Source organism: Lineus longissimus, chromosome 14, assembly GCF_910592395.1.
Source record: "Lineus longissimus chromosome 14, tnLinLong1.2, whole genome shotgun sequence".
NCBI lineage: Eukaryota > Metazoa > Nemertea > Pilidiophora > Heteronemertea > Lineidae > Lineus > Lineus longissimus.
In genome coordinates, this window is record NC_088321.1 from 11,302,353 (window position 1) to 11,329,160 (window position 26,808).

The 26,808-nt window shown below is 40.1% G+C and overlaps 1 protein-coding gene across 2 annotated transcripts in view; it reads right to left on the reverse strand.

The window, feature by feature from the left end:
• The window catches only part of LOC135498977 (atrial natriuretic peptide receptor 1-like), an 813,512-nt gene that overhangs the window by 323,942 nt on the left and 462,762 nt on the right, over positions 1 to 26,808 (reverse strand). Inside the window, exons 1-2 of one of the 2 annotated variants that reach the window (XM_064789566.1) lie at positions 15,947 to 16,364; positions 14,501 to 14,865 (exon numbers count right to left, since the gene is read on the reverse strand). The exons of the other annotated variant lie outside the window; for it this stretch is intronic. Coding sequence (XP_064645636.1) covers positions 14,501 to 14,865; positions 15,947 to 16,275 — 694 coding nt within the window. The 5' untranslated portion in view covers positions 16,276 to 16,364. Of the gene's footprint in view, positions 1 to 14,500; positions 14,866 to 15,946; positions 16,365 to 26,808 lie in introns of those variants that run through there. 2 annotated transcript variants of the gene reach the window in all.

Sequence of the window (26,808 nt, forward strand, 5' to 3'; positions counted from 1 at the left end):
ACCTACACATTAGCATTGCGTAATGCTAGCTCACAGAAAATATCATCGACCTCGAGGACCTTGGCAGCCGATGACTACAAGCACGACCTGAGCGAAATATTTCAGCAGCTGTCTCTAAATTGCTGCACACTCGTCTTCAGATGAATCTATGATGCCGCGGGACGAGCAAAGTGACAAACGAACGAGGCCCGCGCATGGCACAAACCTTATGTATACCGGCGCAAAAGATGACAAGTGAATCATAGTGAATAGTGAATCGTAAACTTGAACGGTGCGACAACGTGAAGCCTATATAAACCCAGCCTTATGGTGGACATACTATTCCTTGATTAACCTCGATAAAGGGCGAAATCCAATTTCCCGCGAGTTGCAAGTGCGTGAAAGACTATCTACCGATCTATTAAAGATGTGAGTGCAGACCGAGGGTCAGTGAGAAACCCATACCCTTCATGGCGGAGGTCAGAAGGAAATTAAGGACGGTGGCTGGGCGGGGATTTGATGATGACATATTGGACGCCATCAAAACACGGGTTTCCCGATGAAATTTACAATGGGTCCTCCAAATTTCTTGTACATTTCTAGTAGGCAAAGTACATGTTCTTAGTTTAAGCCTCCCGCAAACGAGCGATTTTCGTCACTGCAACCTGCAAACGAACGCTTTTTATCATTGCGACCTGGAATCACTGATTCTGTCGTTGGCACCGGCGATAACTACTGCACAACGAGCGATTATTGCCGCATGCGATTATGATTGCTGGGAATCGTTCGTTTGCGGTGTGCTTCGGGAATAATCATCTTGCAGTCAACTTAACTGTTTTGGACACTGATCATGAATACATCGGCAGTTTTCTCTTCCTGCCTGAATCATGCATCAGAGAACGACCTTCAATTAATCAATATAAAGGTCAGGGTACCAAACATGAAGTTTACTGGAATTGACAAGCCCTTCTGTACCAATCACAGCTGATGGACATCATTTGAATAATTAATCAATCAGAAACGCTGGTAACCCGTCAAAGACCTAATATGACCACACATACATGTTTAATCCTCAAACAAGAAATGACTACAACGATCTTTAATATCAGTTATGACAGTTATAGCCAGGTATCCATTTCTCGCAACATGCAACGATCAGTGTCAATTTTCTGCTCGTCGAACTTCTGTAAAAAAATGATGCACGAGCTCATGGGATTTTAGTTCAGGTCCTTTGTGATCGAAGCAGTGACGAATCCTGGTGCTAGAAAAATTGCCAAGAATGGACTGAGTGTCACCGTTGTTATATGTACAAATGTACATGTACAAATGAGAAGTTTCTGGTGTGAAGAGTTATGTGCCATTTTCGTTGATTCCTCATCTTTTGAAAAGGCAAATGAAAAGAATACAGGTAAATCCTCAAGACAACAACGGGGCCGTGAGTGAAAAGGTAAGTTATGTTGTGTGTGTGGATTGAGGGAACAAAGTAGATTGAAGCTAATATCCAGTTTTAGGGCTAATATCACTTGGTAGGCTCCAGCGCAAAATAAGACGAGTGGAAAGAGCCCTTGTCTTAAAAAATCCAAAAAAGGCATTTGCATATACAGTGGAACCTCCCTTAGAGGACACCTCTCCATTAATGACAACCTCTCTATTGAGGACACTAGTTTTGGTCCCAACTTCGTTGTTTCCATTCAATTTGACCTCTCTAATCAGGACACCTCTATATTAGGGACAGCACTTGTCAGTCCCGAGGGTGTCCTTGGTAGAGATGTTCTACTGTATGATATAGGTGGCAAAAAGAAGTTTCTATCTGATAAGGTGGCCGTTTGGAAAGCTCCAAATGAACATAATTTGATGGCTCATCATTTCAATAAACTAGCTAATTTAAACACTTTGTTTGTAGGAGTCTATTTTATGGATTGTAGCAACACCGGTATGATTATAATGGAACTCTTCCGCGATCATTGTGTAACTTATTCACGAACGTGTGTCACATGCAACACATAATGAGTCAGTTTTGAAGGCAATTAGGTTATGCCGGACAACAATGCTATTAGCATTGATATCATAGGATTTGGTGTGAGGATATGACAGAAAACACAGACTGAAATGACCCTTGGAATATCAGTCAGACGATCTGTCGGGCATTGAGCATTGGCATGTCGAGAGGCAACTAATATATACAAGAAATCGCATTGATGATAATGTGAAATCCGTTATTGTTCATCCCGATTGAACAGTGTTGATCTAGTGGCCTGCATATTCAGATATGGTCTTAGATCATATTTAACCGGTTTTGGTTGGTCTGTTTCTAAAGGCCTATTGCAAGTAATATCTAGGCATCTTGTATAAGCGCCCTTGAACTGGCTTAATAGTATCTACGCAGTATATTAATCAATTTGACAAACAGCAATGTTGAAATTGATATGCAATGTTCATTGAAAAAATCTGATTCAAGTTCAAATTTCGAACTAACGACTCTGGCCTATAAGTAGCCAAGGCATTTCAACGTCAATTTTAATGTGGCTTTTGGAAGTTGAAAACAGTTTATAAATTGATGCTCGGCCATCGCATGATGATTGTACGTGACAAAATTACAGTTCTTCGAAGTTCTGCCACATTTTTACTACAACCTCATCATGTGCATTGTCGTTATCAGCCACGACCGGTTGTTGGCACAATGTACTTCCGGCTGCCATCGAAGGTGTCCGGAAAATGCAGAAGTGGGAAAAAGTAGAGTTCCAGGAGGTGGATCGGAGGTCAAACCCGGCGTATGCCAATAATGGTGATTGATTGTCAGAAAACGGGCGTCTTAATGAATCTGTTCGAAAGTTGGGGTTCGTGCGCACTTTGGTAAAAGATACGTATCGTGCACGGTATTCATTATTTTCTGAGTTAGGGTTTCGCTTATCCTTGTCCTCGAAGGCGGCGTTTACAAACCTTTTGTAACTCTGGCCTGACACCTGTTGTTTGATATATTAAGGTCCCCCTGGTAATTAACACAGTGGTATTGTCACAGAGAGTTATCAGCTAGATGAGATGTCAAGGACACCAGCGCAAATAACAGTCACATTATTATTTTGACGTTACAGAAATAGTATAGGTAACTGTCACAAGTTCGTTAGGGATTGTCCTATAAATATTGTACTTTGCTGAGTTATAAGAATAAGGCAAACATTATCTTGCCAATTTGCGTCATATTGTTGATAGTATATTGGCACTCTTTGGTGGTTCTAGAAAAGGGTGAGGACAGGACAATGATGCTGAGAGTAAATGTATGACCTCCCCTCGACAATCTGGGAAGAGATTGCGTCGGCTAGTTTATGGTCATGTTGGTTGTTTACACTAAATCGTCGCGCAACTTTATTCGTGAGGCTTCGAAAATCTCACAACGAATTATAAATTATAACTTAGGTTTATTTTCGCTGTCAGTTTTATCAAGCATTGTGTTTTTGAAGGGAATGCGTATGCATGCATACGCCTAGAGTTATGCGCTTGTTGAAAAACTGAGGCTGCGGTAGTATAAACGAATAATGAACAGTCTTGTCCGTACGTCTTAGACACAGTTCAACATGTTCAGCGGATGAAGTCAACAAGTCTTGTTTTCATCCAGGAGACCCTTCTAATAGTAACTTAAGTTTATCAGCTATATCAAAACCATGATCATGTCCTAACATTATCTTGTAAATGCCAATTCTTGATTCGTATTCCGGAATTTCTGAAACTTCGCAATTTAATTATAGGTAATTAAGATATTTCGAAAAATATGAAATAACATACGTTTTTATCAATGGCGGATACAAAATAATTGCGGTTCCTACCGAAAAAAAATCGCGGGTTTTTATTACAGTCATCGGCAAAACCCTCCAAAATAAAATGTTCACAGAAATAAAGCATTTTACAGGTGTATATATAGAGCAAAATGAAGAGCATCCCAGACATCGGAGTTCAATTGTATGCATATGAATTCCCTTTTTCGATGTCCCTAATTTGCGCAAGTACCTGCGCTCCACCGCGATAGTGTCCTCATAAACATACCAAGAACCTGAATAATATGACCATCGGTACCATACCAAACAATTGGGGTCAATTTACGGAATATTATTCAATGAAAATGCATGATTTGTCGCGGTTCTTGAAAAAGGTGAAAAAGTGACATTATATCTTACACAAGATGCGTCGTTTTGGCATCGCTGTGACACGAGATGGCCATATGCTAGTTTATTTTCTCAAAGGTTATCTGGTAGGGATATCAATAAGAGATGCGACGGCTAAAACAGGACTTTTTCTGAAATTGGTGAAAAATTATTAGGTCTCACCGCTGGTAGAGTTCTTTTCGTTTGCATTTGCTTCAATACAGCAGAGTATAATGCACCATGAACTATTGTTGAAAACCTCTTTGCGATTGCGAAACATTTTTAGTCAGAAATAAAATGCTTAGAATTTCCGCGGAATACGCTTTTTGTCCTTTTTTCGCTCAAGAGAAAATATATCATATATTCTTATTGCAAATCAACATATTTTGTATAATACCATACGCGAAAATAAGCCACCCGCAATAAATGGTGGAAGCAGTACATGTATATAACTTAACCTTTAATTAATCTCCACCAACAACTAAAACCTCTGCGACGGGGATTGCGCTTCGGGTACTTCACTTGTTTAGGGCGGAAACGGACAAAAACTCAAACACGGCCCTTGTGTGTTCCAGACTGTCTAAACGGAATAACGCCAATATAATGGGCTAACACGACGATAGCTCACAGTTATTGAGTGATATGTGGTGGGGATATACGAAAGGTGACAAGAGACACTTCATCCAAACACTGTCTAGGCTCAAATTAGATCACAATTAGTAGGCAAACCAGTGCATGACAACAACATTACCGCAAAGCGCGTATCGATGTCTTCTATGTCATCCGCTTCACACGGCGTGTACCGTTATTAAGTTGTCGTGTTGTCAGAATTCCAATAATGACAACAATGTTTAATATTTTTTCTATTGCGCTTGAATACGGACCTAGGGCTGTCAAAAACAAAACAACAGTATGAGGGGAGAGACGAGCTTCAGCAATTAGGGCACAAAAAAGCTCGACCTGCAAATGTCAAATTGGCGGCGATGCCATGATTCGATCCTATAGCCCTTGGACTCACCAATGTAAGACTCCGCGCACTTCAACCCCAGGGCGGCGGCCATATTTTGTTATATTCATAATATTTCCAGCATGATACTATCCAGTGTTATGACATGATCTAGAAATCAAGCCGTAATTCGTCACAGAAAATTATTGTTGATAATCGACTTTTAAACCATCCGGCTGTCTTTGAAAAAAATGCAGCAGCAAACATTATTACTGATGCAGCGCTAGCTACTACACGTTTATTCAAACCAAAACTAGTTGTTCACCTGCGATAGAAAACCCTAAACACTACTAGCATTTTTTTAAATACTCGATTTTTGTGACTTTGTTTGTTGGCCCCATACTTCACTTTAAGCTAATTACGAGTCTATGGTATTTTTTTACTAATTTCGAAAAAGGGTTCTCTGAGTCATTAGATGTTTAGATAATATCATATCCAGTTTTGTCATGTTCATGAACAGTGTTACAGTGTTAATGAAGAATTTCAGTTGGATGAACCAGAATATCCCGATAACTTTGTGGATACTGAATGGATCAAAATTAAGAATCCTGTACGAATCTTTTCGGCATTTTATTTCAATGCATTACTATGCATCATTATGTGCATCTTGGCGCTGTGGATGCACACACGACGGAAGAGGAAAAATGGTTCGGAATTGCAAGTACCTGTAATGATAAACCTCAAACAGTCAAATAAGTTTTGGCAAAACTTATCACGAACCAAATCACCTCTAAAATGGAATTTTAACAATTTAATCCCCAGCGAAGTGAGTTTATCAACTTTGCAATTAATAGTCACATCGACGACAAAAGCTTTAATTGAAAAGTTTTCTTAAGTCCTCTAGTTGCTTAGGTGATTGATAATCCGTCTTGGAAACGTCAAGACATGAGCTGAGTGACTTCCTACAGCTTACGCCGTGTCTATAGTTTATTCGTGAATCTGTATGTCCACATCGTTCGGATCGTCTGGATCGCAAATTACTTGCCGAATTTCTTCGATATTTCGTTTTTATTGATCTCATCTTCAAAGAAGGCCAAACTCGAATTATTTTCTCTTCATTTAAGTAGCCAATGTAACAACATTATGTTGTTTGTATGCTATTGTGTACAAGTTGCCTAGTATTATATTCTAAAATACCTTGGTACCGTAAAGTCAACTTTTAAATGGAAAATGCATAAGCCTCGTTCTGAGAGTGGAGTGTTTTGGACACGCAACCAAGATGCTCTACCAAAGTTCCCTCGGGTTGCACTAAAATGTGGAACCATGCACACAGCTCACTTCAGAAGTTTGAGGCTCTCAAAACACTGCTTCAAACACAAATCAGCCAAGGAAGCATCAACCACCCTAAGTTTTTTAATGAGCACTACACATATTTGCTGAGAAAAACGCTCCAAATAGCCCATTTGCGCGGATTTTAGCGTCACTTGAGCGAGCCGATCCGGACTTCCTATACGGGCTGCCGTAACATAATGTAAACAACGGCGCTACCGGCGCTCCGGGCAGGCGATGGATGGAATTTGCCAAATTCGCACATATTCAAGTTATTTCGTGGCCTATCTTTTTAAGTTTGAGGTATTTTAGAATAGAAATTGAACCCTCGGCTTCGGACCTTGGTTGAGTTACCAAGACACTCTCGGGTGGAGCTAAAATTTCGTCCAAACCCTCGCCTGTCGGCTCGGGTTTGGACTGTATTTTAGCTCCACCCTCGAGTGTCTTGGTAACTCAACCAAGGTCCTCCGCCTCGGGTTCAATTCCTTAAGTAACATTACGAGTGATCACCAATGAAACTTCACAATATGACGATGAGAGAAGAACACAATAGCATTCCGCGATAATGAGGTCACTGCAGCTGCTGCCCCCTATTTCCCCATCACTGAATTACAGGCAATGTCGGACAAACATGCGGTTTCGTAATGGATTCAGGCTTTCTAACTAGGGCAGTTAGATTCAATCTGGCACATGTCCGAGTGTTGGAAATACTACAAAATTGTTCTGAATATTTCTCTCTCTGACTCTATGGTATCATTCATGCTAAAAACAATGCAGGGTCAAAGATAATTGACTTTGAAATAAGCTCAAATGCGTAGAAATAAGTGTCGATGTCCGACTGTCACGTGACTAAAACGTCATCAATATCTTATTCAAATGACCTTGTGAGCTATAAATAGTAACGTCGCGGAATGCTATTAAAGGTTTATGGCTGTAAAGGTACTATACATGATATATTGCGTTCAAGCTAGATAACAGGACTGAAAGTGGCCATGTCTAAGGTGAATAAATATTTTCATTTTGGCGAAATACGGAACACCTTTCCGTGTTTCGAAGAAAAACAATGCTTTTTTCTTTTCACGAATCGCGATTGTTTGCAAATTCTGGTAGCGACATATTAGAACATGGTATGATGAGATTTGAAAAACTGATGCTGGTATTTTCTATAACACTGCGTGGGTGTTGAAACCAGAGCTAAAGGGCTACGGTGGAGAAGGCTCGGTCACCAAATGTCATCGACCTCGTCCTAGGCTGCACCATCAGTGTTTTGACCGTCAGAGGAGGACTGAGATAGATTGACAGTCTTCGATAAGAGATGTTTAAAAGTAACCTGGAGCGGAGTTCCAGACATTGAAAACCAGGAGAAAATCTTCAAACTACATCGAAAAGCTTATTCGCGAACTCTGCGAAATAAAGCGCCCAGAAAAAAAATGTGTCGGATCACAGAAAGTAAAAATGAACCCAACATATGATATTTACTATGAGTTTTCGGCAAAAGAGGCGGAGCTGTGGACAGTAAGGTTTTGATTTTTATTCCAAAACACCTCAAATTAATTAAACATTAAAATGTGATTTAGACCTTTGTTTTTTTTACTGCGTCCATTCTTTGTACCCTAATTGTTCTGGTTCTGATCTCCAAAGATGCTGGAGCGAAACAGAGGCGAAATGTTTAACGCATCGAGAACGATACTAGATTGTTGCAACCAATATGTTTTTAAGGAATAGCACGCATGCCAGTATGCTGACGTTGCTTTCAACACATGGTTCTCTACTGAGGTCTCTGTGGTACGAAACAGGAGACTAAAACCTACAGAATAAAAAATGATATCCTCTTTCTTTGTAGGTGAAGACAATTGTTGATATTGGATTTATTCTCAGACATAATATTCAGGAATATTCTCTCTGCCAGCATAATAAGCTCCCATCATGTTGTAAAGGTACTGTACATTACATGGTCTATTGCGTTCAAGCTAGATAATTAAACATGACTGAAAGTGGCCGCGTCCAAGGTGAATAAATATTTTTATTTTGGCAAATTACGGAACACCTTTCCGTTTTTTAAAAAAAAAACTTTTTTTCTTTTTACGAATCGCCATTGTTTGCAAAATCCGAGAAAAAAAACGCCCGCAAATATTTGGCGGTTAACAGTATCTATATGACAATTAATAGCCGCGAACATTTGGTGGCTTAATACTGTTAGTGACGGGTCAACTTTTATCGCAAGAAGACAGCCAAAACTACATATTTCCTATAATTCATCACGTATACCACAGGAGGAAACATTATGAAATTGTAATAAAAGAAGTATCTAGACGAGTGATGGTTTGTATTATTGTCGCAATTTTTGCGCCGGTTCTATACGTCACATCCAGAAGTTTGTTAAACTGCTGATGGATAACATCACAAAAGCTTCGTTCGGGTAAAGTGAAGTGATAGAATGGCAGGAAAATGCTCAGAAAAGAAAAATGTACCAACGAACCAGATAGCTGTCGGTTTATTGCCTCATGAACTGAAGACCTGTTTTTTCAACCGCTCCTTTTTATATCATAGCGATTCACGACACGCCTCGACACCATTCAAAGCAAATGTCTTCAAAGAATCTGAACGTTATTTTATCCCAACAACGTAGACCTACTCCAAAACAGCAGGGTGCATACCAATCCCCCAAATGGTTAAAAAAACCTCGCTAGCGTTAATAATTATAATAATTATGAGACTTATATAGCGCTAAATCCAACTGGTTTCAGTCGCTCAAAGCGCTTCACATTATTACCCCTAGCTATTGGCCTGTACATTTGTGGTTCGAGCTCTACTCTCTGGGAGTATTACAGGTCCGAGCTGTAGCTATACAGCGCTCAGGACTAACATTCATAGTGTGCTAACTCTGCCAGCTTGGAGAGAAGCAAGTTGGGTTAAGTGCCTTGCTCAAAGACACAAAAACGAAACAGCAGTGACTCTTCCGAGAATCGAACCCACGACCTCCTGATGATGAGTCCGGTGCTCTAACCACTACGCCACTGATCTTCCCTTGAATAGATATGTGTGCCGAATGCCACCAGGCACACTCCAAAGGACAACTCAGCATTGGACAGCCGAGAAGAAAAGAAATCGAGTCTGTCCAAAAGAGTTCTGGCGACGTATTAATAGTGGAAAAGGACATGAGGAGCTTGGTTTGACCTGAGAAAACATCCCTATTGTATTCATTAAATCGGAAAACTGTAATGATTATTGTAAAAGAAATTAGCCCAACACTCACAGTGACCCAAAGTTTGAAGACTAATTAACTCACTCAATTGGGTCACCTCTTGAACCCCATTATTCTGCATAGACCTTGATCTTTCATGTCCTCTTTCGGGAAGCCCTAGATTTTTTCTTAGGTTTTCTAGAAATCCCACCTTTCAGAGAAAAGTCGCACCTTTGTCGAATAAATCAGGAACAAGTTTGAGTCAATAAGTCGGAAAATGCCTCCTACTAGTGCCACGTCTACCTGATCAGATCCATGAATAATTCGTCATCTTTCATACAATGTAGTTTATCTCAAGTACTAAGCTGTTGTGGAGAAAATGGAAAAAATTACCTACCTTAATTCGACGAAATGATTATGAAAAGAGAAGAAAAAAACGAATACTGTTAAATACATTGTAACTGCAAAAAGTCATAGATAAACACTGCTGCATCAACCACTGACACTGAAAACCAAAGCGGAAAAGCTGAACTAAAATGTTATCGATTCTGCAGCATGGTCACTGGCTATATCGTTTTGAAATTTATGCAGCTATCAAGTTTATGCCCGGACCCCCCTCCCCTGTTTTGACCTAGTTTTAACTTGATTTGAATTTCACGCTCTTGTATAACTCCGAAAGTTGTGGGTTTAATCCCACTTCAGGGCAAACATTTAAAAAGAAGGTTTTCCTTTTCCTTTTTGTGTACTACAGTTTCTTTATTTTTTTTTAATTTGGCAGGCCGCCATCTTGAAAATCATATTTTGTCATTTTAAAGCCTTGGCTTAGAGTGACTAAATGGTTAGTGTATGTAATATGTTTTCATTACCGATCACCCAGGTTTTCAATTCGACCTACTCTTCAAGGTAATAGGGTTCAAGTTATTAATTTCACCAATAAGTAGCACGCTTTGTCATTATTTTTCCGCGAGTCGTTTCACTTTGGTATATATGCGTGATATATGCATATCAATATGTTGAAAGAGACCTACAAGGTACTTTCCATTTTTTGCACATTGATTCTCGCATGTATCTAAAAGCTGAGCGCCAACCCCTTGGGCCGTTTGTTTTTAAAAACAGCTGGCATTGACACAACATCAAAAACAAGTACGCTTTATTCTTGTAATGGACGCTTTTAAAAACGCAACAGTCATTGGCACATCAACATTAGAGAGAACAACCCACGTCAAACTTGGATGCTACAAGCACTAACTGACATTAAAAGAACCATCAGGTAAGCAGTTTCATAAGTACTCTAAAATCTCGAATGCAAGGATTGGGGCTCCGCCCAATGGTTTAAATGGGGATGGGCCAATAAGTCAGGCATTATTCTTTTATCAATGGCAAGGGTCAGTAGTCAATAGTAGGGTCAATGATAGTATCCCGAGTGCCACCCCTCTTCGCTCATTCTCGTTGTGTATTGGGGAATGGAAAGATGAAGCATATTGCCTGAAAACGAACAAGCCAATCGAGGTGCACCATCAAAAGGGTGGGGGGGGGGGGCGCAAGAAATTGATAATGACTATCCAACAATTACCTAAAAGTTCTTCTCTCCGCTCATTCACTCCCGCGAACACACTATGAATGACGAATAATCACTCGCTCGAGGGGTTTAAATACACTCGGGGTGTAGTAGCATCCTGAATGCCACCCCTCTTCGCTCATTCTCATTGAGTATTGGGGAATGGAAAGGATCAAGCATATTGACCATGTTGACAAGTGTAATAACAATCTTCGTTATTATGTTTATCCTCCTTCTCCCAATACATAAAATATTCTTCTTCTTCGCAAACAATGATAAAGCATACTTTGCTGCTGAATAGCCTCAAGGAGTGGGTTAGTGTGGGTCAAAGGCTGGAGATTCCTTACATTTGAGATATCCAGAAGGTGTCTTCTTGATACTGCACTGTACAACCGACAGCTCGGATGGAATTAACAGTCAAATTTAGCTCCCATTTCGGCACTTTTATTATATTCACCTTTATGACTATACATGTAAATTACTAGCTAAAGACGTGAAGGAAAGAACCCCAGCCCTAACCTACGTGAAAGTCTAGCTTCCACAAAAGGATTTAGATATCCCCGGGACAAGGCCAAAGATCAACTCCCACGCGCTGCCAGGTTTCAAATATTCGATGTTGGAAACCCGGAAAGAATCACAATTGAACAGAATTATAAATACAGTAACATGTAGAGCCAGCCACGAATGACTTGTGCTCCGAGACTCGCTACACCATCAAAGCACAGTGTAGCATGTACAGTGTACAGGAAGGTGTACACAAATACGGCGATAATTACTAACATAGCGGAGCGTTAGGTCTGCACACCTCGGCGAACAAACAATGAATGACGAATGGTCTCTCGCTCGAGGGGTTTAAATTTACTCGGGGCGTAATCTTGCTCTGATTTTGGCTGACATTGACAGTGAAACGAAATCAACGTCACTTGTTGTAGTAGGCCCATTTCTTCTAATAAAAGCGACCCTATTGTGTCGTTTCTTTAGAATTGATATTGAGGTTTTAGAATCCCTCCTCCATTGTAATGGATGGGGCGGAGGCTCAGTCATTTGTATTCGAGGTTTAAGAGTATATTCAAATGCACTTGATCCACTGATTGCAACAAGAGGACTATATATTGACGCAAGAAATGAAAAGAATGTGGTCGAGGCAGCTAGGGGGGGGGGGGGGGTGCCAGGATCGAGGGCGAAAAGGAATGATCATGAGCGTTAAAGTCAGGGACGTTTTGGCTAAAGTCTTAGAGCAGTGGACGGATTATCTTCCTAGTAAGTTTTTTCTTCTACAGCTTCTTTCTGCATGATTATTTTCTAAAAGTGTCTGACATAAACTTGATTTCATTTCGAAGCAACTGATCGACTTTTATTTAACATGCAAGCTACACATGATTTGAATGTGTTGCGGGATAGGGTACGCCTATCTGACCTTAGAAACCCAATTCTCAAGTTTTTCCATTGGTGGGTGTAGAAGATCGATAGAGGGGTTAGAATTTTTGGATCATTGGACCACGAATGGGAGCTCTGTACAGGAGCACAAGCATCAATGTACATGCAAATATTGAACGGTTGGATTGAGAACCAATAAATGTATTACAAACATATAGAAACATGGTCCCTCCTGTACAGAGCTCCCACTGGTGGTCCAATGATGAAACCATTGACACAAATTCTAACCCCTCAATATTCATACACCCACCACTGGGAAAACTTAAGCATTGGGTTTCTGTGGTCAGGTAGGCGTACTTTATCTCTCAATACATTCAAATCATGTGTAGCTTGCATGTTAAATAAAAGTCGTTCAGCTCCCGGGCGGCTTTCAAAGGCGTTGGATTATTTCGCTAATATTCGCGGTTATGGAATCCGACCCTTATTTATTATTTCAGCATGTAGCCCTTCTGGCATGCCTGGTGCGGGAAACGTTTCGCACCACCAAGGATACCCGAGTTTGGATTTATCCATCATAACATGACACTGTCGCTAATGATGTGTTGTCATCATTAGCATTGACATTGCGAACGACTCATTGACGTCATGATCGTAGCCTCCCCCCCCCCCCGCGCAGCGCTTGCCAATGCACCGATCTGCACAGTGGATTGATAAAAAGAGGGTTTACTCGGTATTGAAATCGGAATTGCGTATTTTTTATCGCAGATATAGAAATTGTACAGTTCATGTGCAATTTCGTGACTCACCGATCCAACGCCGGCATGACCGCCCCCAGTGCAATGCACACTAGCGAGAGTGTGCGAGATTATTAGCGAGAGACAAGACCACTAATGAATATTCATAGGTTGGAGGGTCGAGGCCTATCAATTAGACGAGTGCATTTTTTTAACTCTCAAGTACATATTTGGAGAGGAAAAAATATTTGTTGTGGCAATTCTACAGATATAAAGAAATTATTTGATGAAAAAATTAGTTTCGAATTTTGCTAATTTGGTAATAGGGGGCGTGTTTTAGATTTTTCTGCCAGTTGGCTGAAAAGAGTGGGAATATCAATGTCTTTCTAATTTGTCGATTATCAAAAAATTTCCGTGGTCAACTACCAGTTTATTTTTCACCATTTACTTGCTCGACTGTCCGGAATATCATATCAAAATTTCAGATTCACAACCCCACGCAGTATTTGATGCGTCGCGGTCAAACATGGACAATTTAACTGCTAAAAGGCTTAAAAAATCAATGATGGTCTTGTCTCTGAACAGGTCAAAGCCCTTTCATCCTGATTTGGCCCATCAGCCTGTCATTCTGAACCCTTGCTGTGAAATTGACACAAAAAATGCCAAGGGCAGGACATGATGTTATGACCATCAGAAATGTTAGACAACTTGGTGTCGCCCCCCCCCCCCCCCCCATTGGCTATCTCGATTGAAAAATGTTGAATTGCATCCAACGACAAAAAGCTCTATATGTATGGGGCCTTGGCTTGCATATTCCAAAACGCTGTTGATCGGCGAGTCTGGAGGAATTGCAATGTAAAAGTTGATCCTTTATAATAAGTAGGAAAATTAAAATCAAGAACAGAACAATTGGAAAAAAGAATTTCGCTATCTGCCAATAAAGAATAAAAGTTGTGATTGTGTGTACCATGGGGTTCTTTTTTAAAAATCGCATGAATAAATCGTAGTGAAATGTTGCGGTTTACTGTAATGTAGAATATATTTGTTACCCGTTATAGCATCAACTCAGCCAGAGGACACTCCGTGATCTATATTCGGCAAACAACTTGGAGGCTAAAATTACGAGGTATTTGTACAAACAGCCTTACATCTTTGCGATGATTTATGAACCTAGACCCTGCACGTGATTTTGCACCATTTCCTAGTTGAGAGAACAACATTATGATACGACATAAATTTCCTTAAAAACTATCTTACCTGCAAATTTCCTCGAAACCTTGTCCCTAAACACCTCATCCAACTCTAAATCCATCTTGCTACCAGACATTCTCCCAGCATTCAATAAATGAAAGTCATTTTTAACTCCGTGTGACTTCATCCGTTCGATAAGTGCACTTGTACTCAAGAAACAAAACTTTGTGAATATTTCTCCATAACCGTCAGGGTCATAAATTCCGTAAACTCGATTCCAGTTGTGGAATTTTAGGATGTTGTGGATGTACTCGGAAACTCCTCCGAAACCTGGGCCTATCCTGGTCAAGAGTCCAAACTCTGCCTTACGGGAGAAATCATTTGCCATTGCTCCTACGGTTATCATTGGGATGTTCCAATACGGCGAATACCTTGAGATTACAGAAAGCGATTTTAAGATTAATTGCGGCATATATTCGAGGCTTACATGTTTTTCAGATTTATAAAGAAAGCGCACTCAAGGCGGTTCAGTTTCCAAAAGAACATTAAGATGCCTCAATCTATTATTCAAAGAAAACATTTTGACCGGTTACAGTTGGCGTATTTGAGATTCTCAAAAAGACATACATGTATTCGAAGCGTATTTTAAATCAAGGAAGGTGTATTTGAGGTGTATTTCACATTTAAGCTAAGAGACATACTTCTAAAATCGATTTCGAAAACGAGTTACAAAGAGGATAATGCATCTCGAAGCGTATAGCTCTGGAATATTACTGAAAGCGAATTTGATAATGAAGAGGTCCATTTCGAGGCGTATTTGAGATTAAAGAAGGCGTAATCAACGTGTTTTTCAAAATAAAGGGCCCTCATTTGTGGTGTGCTGATAATTATTTTCCAAAAGGGGAAAAGAAGAAGAAGAGTATATGAATGAGTTTTAGATTTAAACGATTAGAGAAGGCTTTTTTAGATTACAGAAAGCGTATAAGAGGCGTATTTTATATCAACGACGTGGCATTTGAGCCAGGGTTGTTTCAAATAATTTCCATTAACAGAAAAAAATGAGGGGATGTGTGGGCTTAGAGAAATTACAAATGCTAGCGAATGTACTAGGTAATTGAAGGCAACAGGCAGAAAATAATTAGCTCAGCATTGGCGGTGAGTAGGCCCCATTACATCTAAGCGTAGTGTAGATTGGACATATCATGACTCGTCTTGGCACAAGTTGCAAGACAGGTTCTCAAAAAACAACCCAGTTTGAGGCCACAATTACACATCCCTTGGCTTCAAATGAAAGAAAAGCGCCACTTTCGATATGTTTTGACTGTCCACTGATCGCAAAGACAAAATTTTGCCGAATGAGTTGCAGGGCTAAGACAATTTTGTAAATTTGAATCAGCTAAAATCACTATACTTTTTTTGGGCAGTGTTGACATAACGTCTACGGAAAGAAGATCTGAGAAATAGAGAGAGACTCCTCAAACACGCCTTCTTATTAATCTTACTTATAATTACCTAGCCACTGGCGCCGCCGCGTAATCACAAAAAGGCCCAAAGAACACGTTCACTTCGTTATTCATATAAAACTTCATGGCTGCAATCGGTGCCAAGGTATTACTACAGTTCGAATCCTCGTATTTAACATTGATATGCTGATATAATCCCATGGCCTTGACCTTTTCTATGCCGATTTGAATCGCCGGGGCTGTCTTGGTGATGCTTGCATTGTATTTTGTATCGGCTGGTAGTATAACTCGTATTTTTGCGATAAGGTGTGTCAGGTTTTGGCTTGCTGCGAAAGTGACTGCTAACAAGCATATCAATGCTACGGATGCAGCCGTCATCTTGGACGTATAATGTTGATTTTGATACTGCTATCCGCAACAGCCTCTTATATTGATGAAATAAAAGCTTGAGCAAAAATATATGTATTCCTGTTATAGTACCTATCCTCCAGTTTGAAATTCGTCACTGTGTTTTTGGCCCGTTGATCACTTAACATAACATGTGGCTGCTTATGATGAACAATCTTAAATCTTAAGCTAACATACTGTATTATCTTCCTGTTCCAAATATTGTAACCGATATTATCCTCTATTCGTCACTTAAACCTTTAGTCCGTTACTTCTATCAGCATCAGCGCAGTGGAAAATCCAAAACTCTAAGAAACATATGTATATTGCTGTAATATCCTCCAGTTCCACCAATACTGTCCTCGATTCGTCCTCCAGCATTTAGTCTCCTACTTTACAGAGACTTGTTGCAAACAAGCTTAAGGTTTAATTCAAGCAAACTCGCTCCTGAGTATCCTCGATATGATCCAGTTTCAAATAATCGTCCGTATCTTCAATTCTTTCCTCGATCGTTTACCTCCCACATTTATCCATCTATTAATCTACTTAACATCCGGTTACCTTAGAGCTTATAATCTTCTTTCTCTTGTCACTCTCCTACACAAAGATCTCTCTTTGATAAATCAACATTTATAAACATATATCACCAGTTAAAACGCTTTTCCTCAGGTGTTGTCACATTTTATCAACAGAATGATGTCCATTAGCATCATATGTAAGAACAATCGCACTGCTGCCTTCTTCTGTTGCTAATGATGTGTCCAATCAAGTTGTAATGAGTCATTATCACTGCTTAACTAACACACCTAATTTGGGGACAGACAAGACCAGATGTTATTATCACTGTCTTTGTGAGACATCTTACACTCCTGATTGCCACATCCATTATATTACAGTAACACAATGGCCGTATTATCGAGAACAGATCAGAATGTATCATTGCTGAAATGTCATTTCCTATTCTGCTGGACATTATTACATAATAAAATAATTGCAATGTTTGCATAAACTAGCTCTTCGATATTACTAATTAGATAATTACGGTAATATGGACCGATAACGTAATCAACTAATTAACTATCGATATAACGTTAGAATCTATCGAAAAAATACATAGAGAAGTGCAAGACTATAGCAATGATCACACGGCGAATGCCTAAAAATCCACGATATAATTTGATCTAATTATGATCGAAAGTCCTTATAACGTTATCATAAGATTCTTAGTTTGAATATTATTTTTTTATGACATAGTTTCTATTTCTATTTCAATTTATTCTGTACTGGTACCATATGGTTATTACAGAGGTGAATAAGCAAGATAAACAATGTACCGTGTGAAATGTATGCAAATAAACATAGATAAAAGTACAGAGATGAAAGGAGATACAGGTTTTGAACATACCGTACTAACCTCTAAGATTATATGCACTGTATGCACGCATAGATGCATAGTAATATTCACAAGTTAGACGAAAATAATGAGGACATGAAATTATTGATTGAATCACATCATGTGCATCTGAGATTTCTTGTAAGTAGTGTCTTTACACGTCGCGATTTTCGTCCAAGGAATACTGGCGAGGCATACCTGATACTTACACAAACTAATGTGCTAGAGCACATTTCACTGCTTGTATTTATTGGGAGCAGCTAGCCTTAAGGTTTTAGCTCCCTTTATAATTCACGCATAGCCTTGCCGTTTCGTTTTGCACTTTTGTGGCGGAGGCCTACATGTCTAAATGAGCTAATGAATTACACACAGACTGGTCTGACATTGATTCCAACATCTCACAATGGCTAGTGTTGATGCGAATAACTCAGTTCGAGAGAGAATGAAGTACATTTTGTATTTCTATTGGAAATCTTAGAGGCTTTTTGAGATTTTCCTTTTTATTTCAGTGTTCATTGTAACCGTGTATGAGCCTTGGTAGACTACAGTAAACGAGGACAGAAATCTAGAGCATAATTATTTTTCGTATGGTGATAAGTACTAGCATGTCGTGCATTGCATCGTTGGGGATTCCCCTTCCCCAGTTTCGACATCGTGATGGGACTTTTTGCATTGGTGAGTTTTTTAGACCGTGTTTTACCCCTTTTATCTCTCCTCAGCCATAACCAGCCTCACTAGCTGCGACCCTCGAAGCCAACGGGCTTCTTTGTAGTATATCCAAGCGCCTCTGCCCTACGGTGATTGCGAGTGGACTATATGTGCAAAGTTGACATTGGGTTCATAACGCCAAATTAGGCAGATTATTACGCTGTTTTGAAAGACGTCTGGCGAGGCAATACCAATGGCAACGCTTTTGCATCAGATTGCCAGCCCGATAAATAGTCGCGCTACCTAAAACATCAAAGAGACCATCGATTAACATCATTATGTACGATGATTATGATAACACAGGCAAGTCACTACGAATGACGCGTTGTCGTCGGGGGAGCTTTTTAGCTTTTTGCCTCGACGCTCACCGCTTCGACTACCACCGAGTCTGTTACTGTAGTATCCTGACCACACTCGCGCTTATCCCCTGTTTTCTACAATATGCTTGTGCAAAAGGCCTGCATCTCCATGAGACTGTTGATTCAAAATATGATTTTCATCTGTAGGATAAGCAATATACATGTATTGCACTTTTTTATAAGTTGAATTGCTGTACGTATTGGATATTTCGCCACGTGTCGACACAGTCAGATCTAGCTATCTCAATGAAACTCCTCAACTGAGCTACGCCGTGGCTTATAGTCGATTTGTAGCTTCAGACCCCGGAAATCTTCAACGGGAATCGGCGACAAGTCGCTGTTCGGAAATCCTTTCTTGACTGGCTACCGCAGCTACGCAGCTACAAACCAGAACAAATGACGCCGCCAATCTACGGAATCTGAAAAAGATTGGCTCAGGCGATGTTCAAGTGTCAATACTACCACTAACAGCTGGCGTTTATCGCATTACAAACTCGATAATAGGTCAACTCTGGACACAGATGACCACATTATTGATTCTGGACCAATGAAACGATTTTTAGGACCGTCACAAAATTCGTACGTAAGTGAATAGGTATTGATGATATGTCAATATCGGCCGATTTATGGCCCCAACTTGTCCAATCATCGACATATTGATGTTGATCAATATTGCGAGATCACAAACGATTACCCTTCCGAATTTACAAAACTTCATCACCGTATGGAAACGGAGAAAGCTAAGCTTGCACGAAACTGGGATAGTCTGTGCCGAGACGACCATAGTTGGTGTTTATTGGATTACAGACCCGATAACTGGTCACCGACATGGTTGAGCTATCCCAGGACATCAGCCTATACCACAAATCGATCCATATGATTATATGACTCACCAATAATTGATTATTAAGGGAATCACAGAATTCGTTGATAACTGAACTGGTGAATAGGTCAATAACAGCTGTTGATTCGTGGACCCCCGAAATATGTGCTCTTATCGACAAACTGATGATTACTGACGAATATTTTGAGAACCACTGTGATGCCGATATTCATACCATTTGCGCAATGGTCGTACACTGCTGATGTGTGCCATTTGACAGATGCAAATTGCCAAGAAACGAATGAGTCAAACACCATGTGACACGCTTGTAAGCTCGTTTTATCTGTCGCCATAAACCTTATTATGGGTCTGAAATTGACAATTTATCGTCATAGTATGATCTAGTACCACTTTCCCCTATTGAGATTTATGGCAAAAACACATTAAATCTAATGTGTAATGCCTTTTGACTACTTGATTAACTATGTTCAGTTGCTGCAAATCGATGAACAAATACTTAGTCATTCTGAACACATCTTAAAATCTTTTTTCCTTTGTCGTTCGCATTTAACACGCCCTCTATTTTAAAAGATGGCACTGAGCCCTTAATATTATCAGCATAATCTTCCCATAATCCAGCACGTATCAATGCATCGACCACCACGCATCGACGAGTATGCACCAACCTGTGCAAATTAAACACTGTATTGTTCCATCGCTAATTGGCCTGGTCTTCTAATCTTTCCAGGCGACGTCCACATTAATGAGAGCTGATGTTCATGCAGGTAATGTATATCATCCTATCTCCAGAAATGTCAGGTCGGGAAGAAAAATTACATACATTTGAAGGAGAATATTATATCAAAAGTGCTATATATTGTATAACTGTACTGTCTCGACCGGCTTTATGTTGATTTCGCTACCAAATTAAGAAACTTGTCTCTAATACCATGCACATTGAGTCAAACCCGGTGTGGCGGGGATAGTAGTCCTAGGGCTGATAGTCCGTGTAACAATAGCCCGCATTGCTAAATGTTTTGGTTAGGGTTAGCGGTACAATAGATCATGCTGCTTAATTGGTCAAATACAATGCTACCGGACTATGACTCCAGGGGGACTATATCCGCTGTCACACCGGGCCAATTTGCGTAGTAGCCTAAAAGTGTTAAGCACGAGGCAATGGGATGCATACCATTAGATTATGTATCATATTCATGACATTTTTGCATTGGAAGAAAGGTTCTTCCATTGAATATCAGCCAAGGGCGATTTTAACATTCTTGCTGTCTTTACCATTCACGTCTGTACCGCGCCCATCCTGATTTACGCCAGTTTGGATAGAAACCTGTCCTTGTGTATGATGTCCACAACAGTTTGAACGTCGTCATCCACATCCATTATGTTATTGTATTTGTTCTTATGCCGTATGCCATATAAAATCCTCATGCACGTTTTCAAATGTGTGCATGGAATAGCGCCTGGCTACTTCTCAAGCCTGGTCAATATCTATAGGCCAGGAAGAGACCTTCGGTCGGCTGATGACAATAGACCAGTACTTCCAAGGGCCCGGAGCAAATATAGGGAGCGCTGCTTCTCATTCTCCGCAGCTGTTTTGTGGAATGGGATCCCTTTTGAGGTCCGGCAGGCAAAGAGCCTTGCATCATTTCAAACGATGCTCAAGACCCATCTTTTTTTTCGATTGTAATTTTGTTATAAATATTGTAAAAGCGCCTTTGAATGGATTTAATCTGAAAAGGGCGCTTAGATTTAAATATGGTATATACATACATACATACATAGCCACGTCTTTCATTTATCTTTAATACAATGATCAGCTGTTCAGCAGTAACTCGAGGCACATAACTAACTGAGCCACAAACGTTTGCTTGATGATCGACCCCGTTGGTCTTATCAGTCTGCCGATCATAACAACAAATCAAACAACAACTTATTTATGTTTATTGCTCAGATATAATAATCAGATTATTGACAAATCACGACATGGGCACGATCCATATACGACCGAGTCCGTCCGTTTTGACGAATATCCGCATTGGCGGAGTAAAATGACCATCAAACATTGCTCTTGCAAGAACAATGCACGTTTGAAATGCATGTATACTTATTTCCCGAAACTTGCTCATCCTCTATTTGAGGAATGACACGCATTCACCATTTATAGGCAATGATCGCATACTTATGTATAGATAAAAATGCAGCGAATACTTGGCGTTGATATCTAGTATAGATCAAATAAGAAAGATATAGATCAAAATTGATGATTGACAGGTCTATCTGACACGTACCAATCAAATAATCGACAAGGGAGTTTTACTGACGCGAAATAGTGCATTAACTGGACTTATTTTGCTGTCAATAATATTTTGATTTGGATCAGATATTGCTATCACCCTCTAGTATTGATTGTGCTTTCATATTGATAATGCCTAGAAACCATCGATTCGTGCTTTCCCAAAGCCGACTGATGCAGATGATAAAACTACATGTACCTGCCAAGTAATTGACATGATTCAACCCAGATTTCATACGATTCGCGTTGTGACTCGTCACGGTTTGCCAGTGTCACATATCACTTGGCATGAGCATGATATATTTAGCTGACCTCGATTTTAAAGCGTGACACGTGTTGACAAGAGTGTGTAGTATATAATTTTGCACGCTTTTTAGAAAAGAATTGTTACTTTCTGAAAGTGAGACGCTACACTAGATACACTAACTCTATGTAAACCAAACGTACTATTTTCATCAGGGTTGACTCTTTCCTCGTCCAGAGCGCTACTATAATTAGTACGAGTTCCAAACCACAGTACGAGTTCTAAACAACATTACAGTACTTATAGTGAAGTAGTTCAAATTGAGATGGGAACAAATATTGTTTAAGACAACTACTAAATAAGTTTTGACCTGTTGGTCGATCAATATGTTGCTACTTACAAAGTCGATATCGAGGAACTTTCACAAAATCAAACAAGCTATTTAACAACTAATGACTTTTCCAATCTGATTTTGATTTTCGAGTTGCCTGAACTCATCAAGAGATGCTAAAGGTAGTCTAGACAAGGGACCAGGCCGGTCAGATTTCCATAAGTTACACACGACTGCTAATATGACGTGTCTTTGTAATCCCACAATATATAGAAACAATTCATGCTTGTATAAGATATATAGTTATCACTGAATCAAAGACGACCTTGTTCCCCTAACTGTGCATATAAGACAACCGAAGACCACCAAACATGCCACATGAACCCATTAGCTCCGGCCTGCAGTCCTACTTTAACTACCGTATCTAAGTGTTGCTTGCATTGTATCCTACTGCGACTGATACAAACGACATGAACGTTAATCTGGCAAACGATTGACAATGCTGTTTGTCAATTGCTTTCGTCTAGACGTCTAACACCTTTTAACACTAAACTGGACAAGGCAGGCGACACTGATAGAGCGAAGAGAGTGAAGGAAAGTCGTTTCCCGGTCAGGAGATGATCCATGCTAATAAAAGTGTCAGTTAACTACACATTGATCACTAGTGGGAAAGGGCGTTTAAGGCTGACATTGACAGGCATGCTGCCGACGCGAGTGCGGACCACGGAAATTGAGCTGACTCGTGCTAACTGCGACAGTCAAAACCCAATGAGGCTGACGAGTCGATTCGTTGGAAAGCTTTCGGAAGGAACCTTTTCGCATCAGTTATCGTTGTTGTCTTTTTAAACATTATACATGTTCTTTGAATTTCTAGAAAATAAACCTATGTCTGACTGTATTCCAGTGACGCTCCCAATAAAAACTGCAAGGAAACACGATGCTTAATGGATATTCTTGTCAATGAGGGTGAAGGTGTATTTGACCATCCTACATGCCTAATGGCATTTTCATTATTATCAAAAGTTAGCATCGATATTACAAAATCACGGTATCATCTCTGCTGGTGTTGAAGATATAAAGGAAACTGGTCAGAGGAATCATTGATTCACCAACAGGTTAGTTGCTAGAGCTATGCCCATGATTTACTAAACGCATTTAAAGATTTATCCGCGTATTTTCTTGGACCTGCTGCGAACCGCTAATTGCATATCTAACTTTCATAAAGGCCGCTGATTAGAGATTTACCAATTACATCAATTGTCGGATGAACCCTTGTCCGTTATAAGCTTACCTCATGGCTTCCCTAATCAACATCGATTCTCGAGACCCCACCTTTCACATCCACGTATCTTTCGGGGAGGGGGGGGGGGGGGGGGAGGAGGATGCAGTATACAACATTATTTCTTATAAACCCTGTACGATTCGGCTGCCCGAGTTCTTCTGCTAATGGAAAAATCAAAGTAAAAGGTAACGAAATCGTTTTCGCTGATCAGATATTTACTGACCATATATACATCTATTGTCGGAAGAAACCAAGTCCGTAATAAGCTCCCTAATGGCTGCTATTCTACGCGGCATCGATTCTCGATACTTCAGCGGTTCACATTCTTGGATCTGAGTCCGAGCCTAAGCTAGTTATATGCTAGTTAGCCTGGCTGCTACTAGAGTGATGAGCATGCTACTGATATCAATTTTGTGCTGCCATATCAGTCGATTCGCTGAAATTAGTAAAACAATTTTTTTTTCTTGCAAAGCCAAAATACATTTTTGTAGTCACCAAATTGAAAACTGTGATCGTTTCTCAGAACTATTCGTGAATAGCAGGCATAAATAGGCGCACAGAGCTGGCAGTTTACATTATTATCGAAAGTCAACGAACTAAATACTCGCTATTTTACGTCATGTGTACACCACCAGAATCTCCCTGATCGTATAACAGAACCAACTCGACGCCTAATGAAGGTAAATGATCAATATCGCCACTGCATTATCACCACACACCGCGCAAAGACTTTACCAATCGCGGCAGCTGAGAATCAACACGTTTTATTACCACTTGAGCGAGTTTTATGGTGAGTCTCCTGGTCGATCTTTGGATGTGAAAGAGGGGAAAGCTTCCGCGCTACGACAATAAGGTGTAGGGCGTCACAATTAGTGGCCCAACATCAGTGAATACACCCGAACCATGCCAACATCACGAACGAATTTAATTCCCTGGGAATAATTTACTTTTATGATCGCTCCATGTTTGTCATAAGGCGCCATTCTTCCGCAAACGTAATGAAATTGCGATCAATATTCAGGACATTGAGTCAAAACATGCCAACATCACGCCAATGGCGATTGTAACGTCGGCCATAAGTGGTCTTACATGGAATTCAATCCATCATCCGAACATCAATGGTACTTGCCAATACCTATAAAACGGCTCCATCCAAAACACTAAGTTTATTTTTGCTTTCTACGGTCTTTCATTCAGCCCAAATTGTTCGGGCCTATTTCCAGACTAAGTTAAGCGTTTGCTTACCAGGGAAGCCTTATATGGGTATGTGTGACTTTGTCTATGGAAGCGATAATAATGACCGTATGAGCTAATGTCGATGACCGAGAGAGATACAAGCTGTGCCAACATCACAAGACTGATTCGATAACCACGAAAGATGCATCACGTAAATGTACTCCAGTAATAAATTAAAAAAACTTACTTCCGAATACCTTGATGTCACTGCATATTTCGAGTGCATGACAGTGTATAACAATAGTTTGCGGTGCGACACAACCCAGGTCAACATTACATCTGAAGTGCGCACCGTAGGACTTTCGAATCAGAATATACATTACACCTATCAACAGGAAATTCTGACTATAATGTTTGGTACATTTCCACTAGGGAGGATATAGACAAGCGATTTCGTCTTCTGTGGTAATGAAAATCACTCTCTGAAATATCATGAACTTCCACTCAAAACACCTCATAATTAAAAACCAACCATGCCAGCATCACATCCGACACATATAACTACGGAATGACATGCATTAATGCACTCCGCAGTAATGGGTAACGATTTCTGACTTCCGAATACCTGTCACTGCATATGATGCAAGGTAATACGTGACGAATGTGTCAACAAATGTCCGCCGTAAGACATAACTCGGATTTGTGAATTAGAATGTACTCACCTGACACAGTAAACCACAAAATGTACGCTCCTACACTGTCCTATGAATTTATATGCTTGCGATTCGCACAGATTCCGACAAAAAATAGTTTTTACGTTTTTTTTCGCGCTTTTTTCGTGAATCGATATTGTCTGGTCGACGGTATTCATTTCAAAACTTGGTACATTTACCCTGGGGAGAATAAAAACATGCGACTACGTCATCTTCGTTTATCAGGTTTAACTGTTTTGACACCAGACCTGGCATGATCGTAGTAGTGGTCAAATACGTTGCCATAATTCAATAATTACAGAAGGACATGGTTTGTTATCGTGCTGTCGTATCGTCACCTTGCATTTCAACATTGATGCTTCAGGTCCGCCCGAGGTCAAAACAGACCTGACGCGAGTTGACCGCCATTTTTTTCAATGTTGTACTATAAATGCATAACTCCGATGTCGGTTCGAATTATCAAACAAAGCAAGTTTATCAAAACAAATATATGTGGACAACCATTACTTCAGATTGATGTTAATATTAAGATAATTACATATCAAACTGAAGTGAGGTGTTGGGTTGTCACGCATATACACGACCCACTACAGGAAATTGATACCCAGTTTCTTGATCATGACATCACCAACATCCTTGTGTTTTTAAGAAAAACTGTGGAAGTGGAAGGAAATCGGCTCTGCAGCCTTCTTGGTAACTGACATTCTAATCCATCAAACAATGCCAATCGTATCACAATAACGCGACTAAGCCGCAGGGCCGCATGTTACTGGCAAACCTTGCTATATGTAGCTATGTCTGCAATATGACTTTTTCAATTTGAGATAAGTTTTCCTAAGGCAAAGGCCCAGGCAGAGCGTTTTATGTACTGATATTTCATCACAATACAGAACATATTTTACCTCACAGCATCCATCACTCTACTCATGTTTATACTTTCAAATTTGTACTCATGAAGGCGTAGAGGAGATGCATGCAGTAAGACATACACAACATTCATAACTAGTCGCCTGATTGCATATTGTATTGGGCTAGTGTTTTCAGCCTGGTTCAGTAACGGCGGCATTATCATCAGACAAGGGGGTCGAGATTTATAGACTCATTGGTGGCGGCGCCTCGTTTTTCACGGACATTTCTCTCCTGGAACGGCAAAGTTATCCCTTAAAAGGACTCTATAGACATCA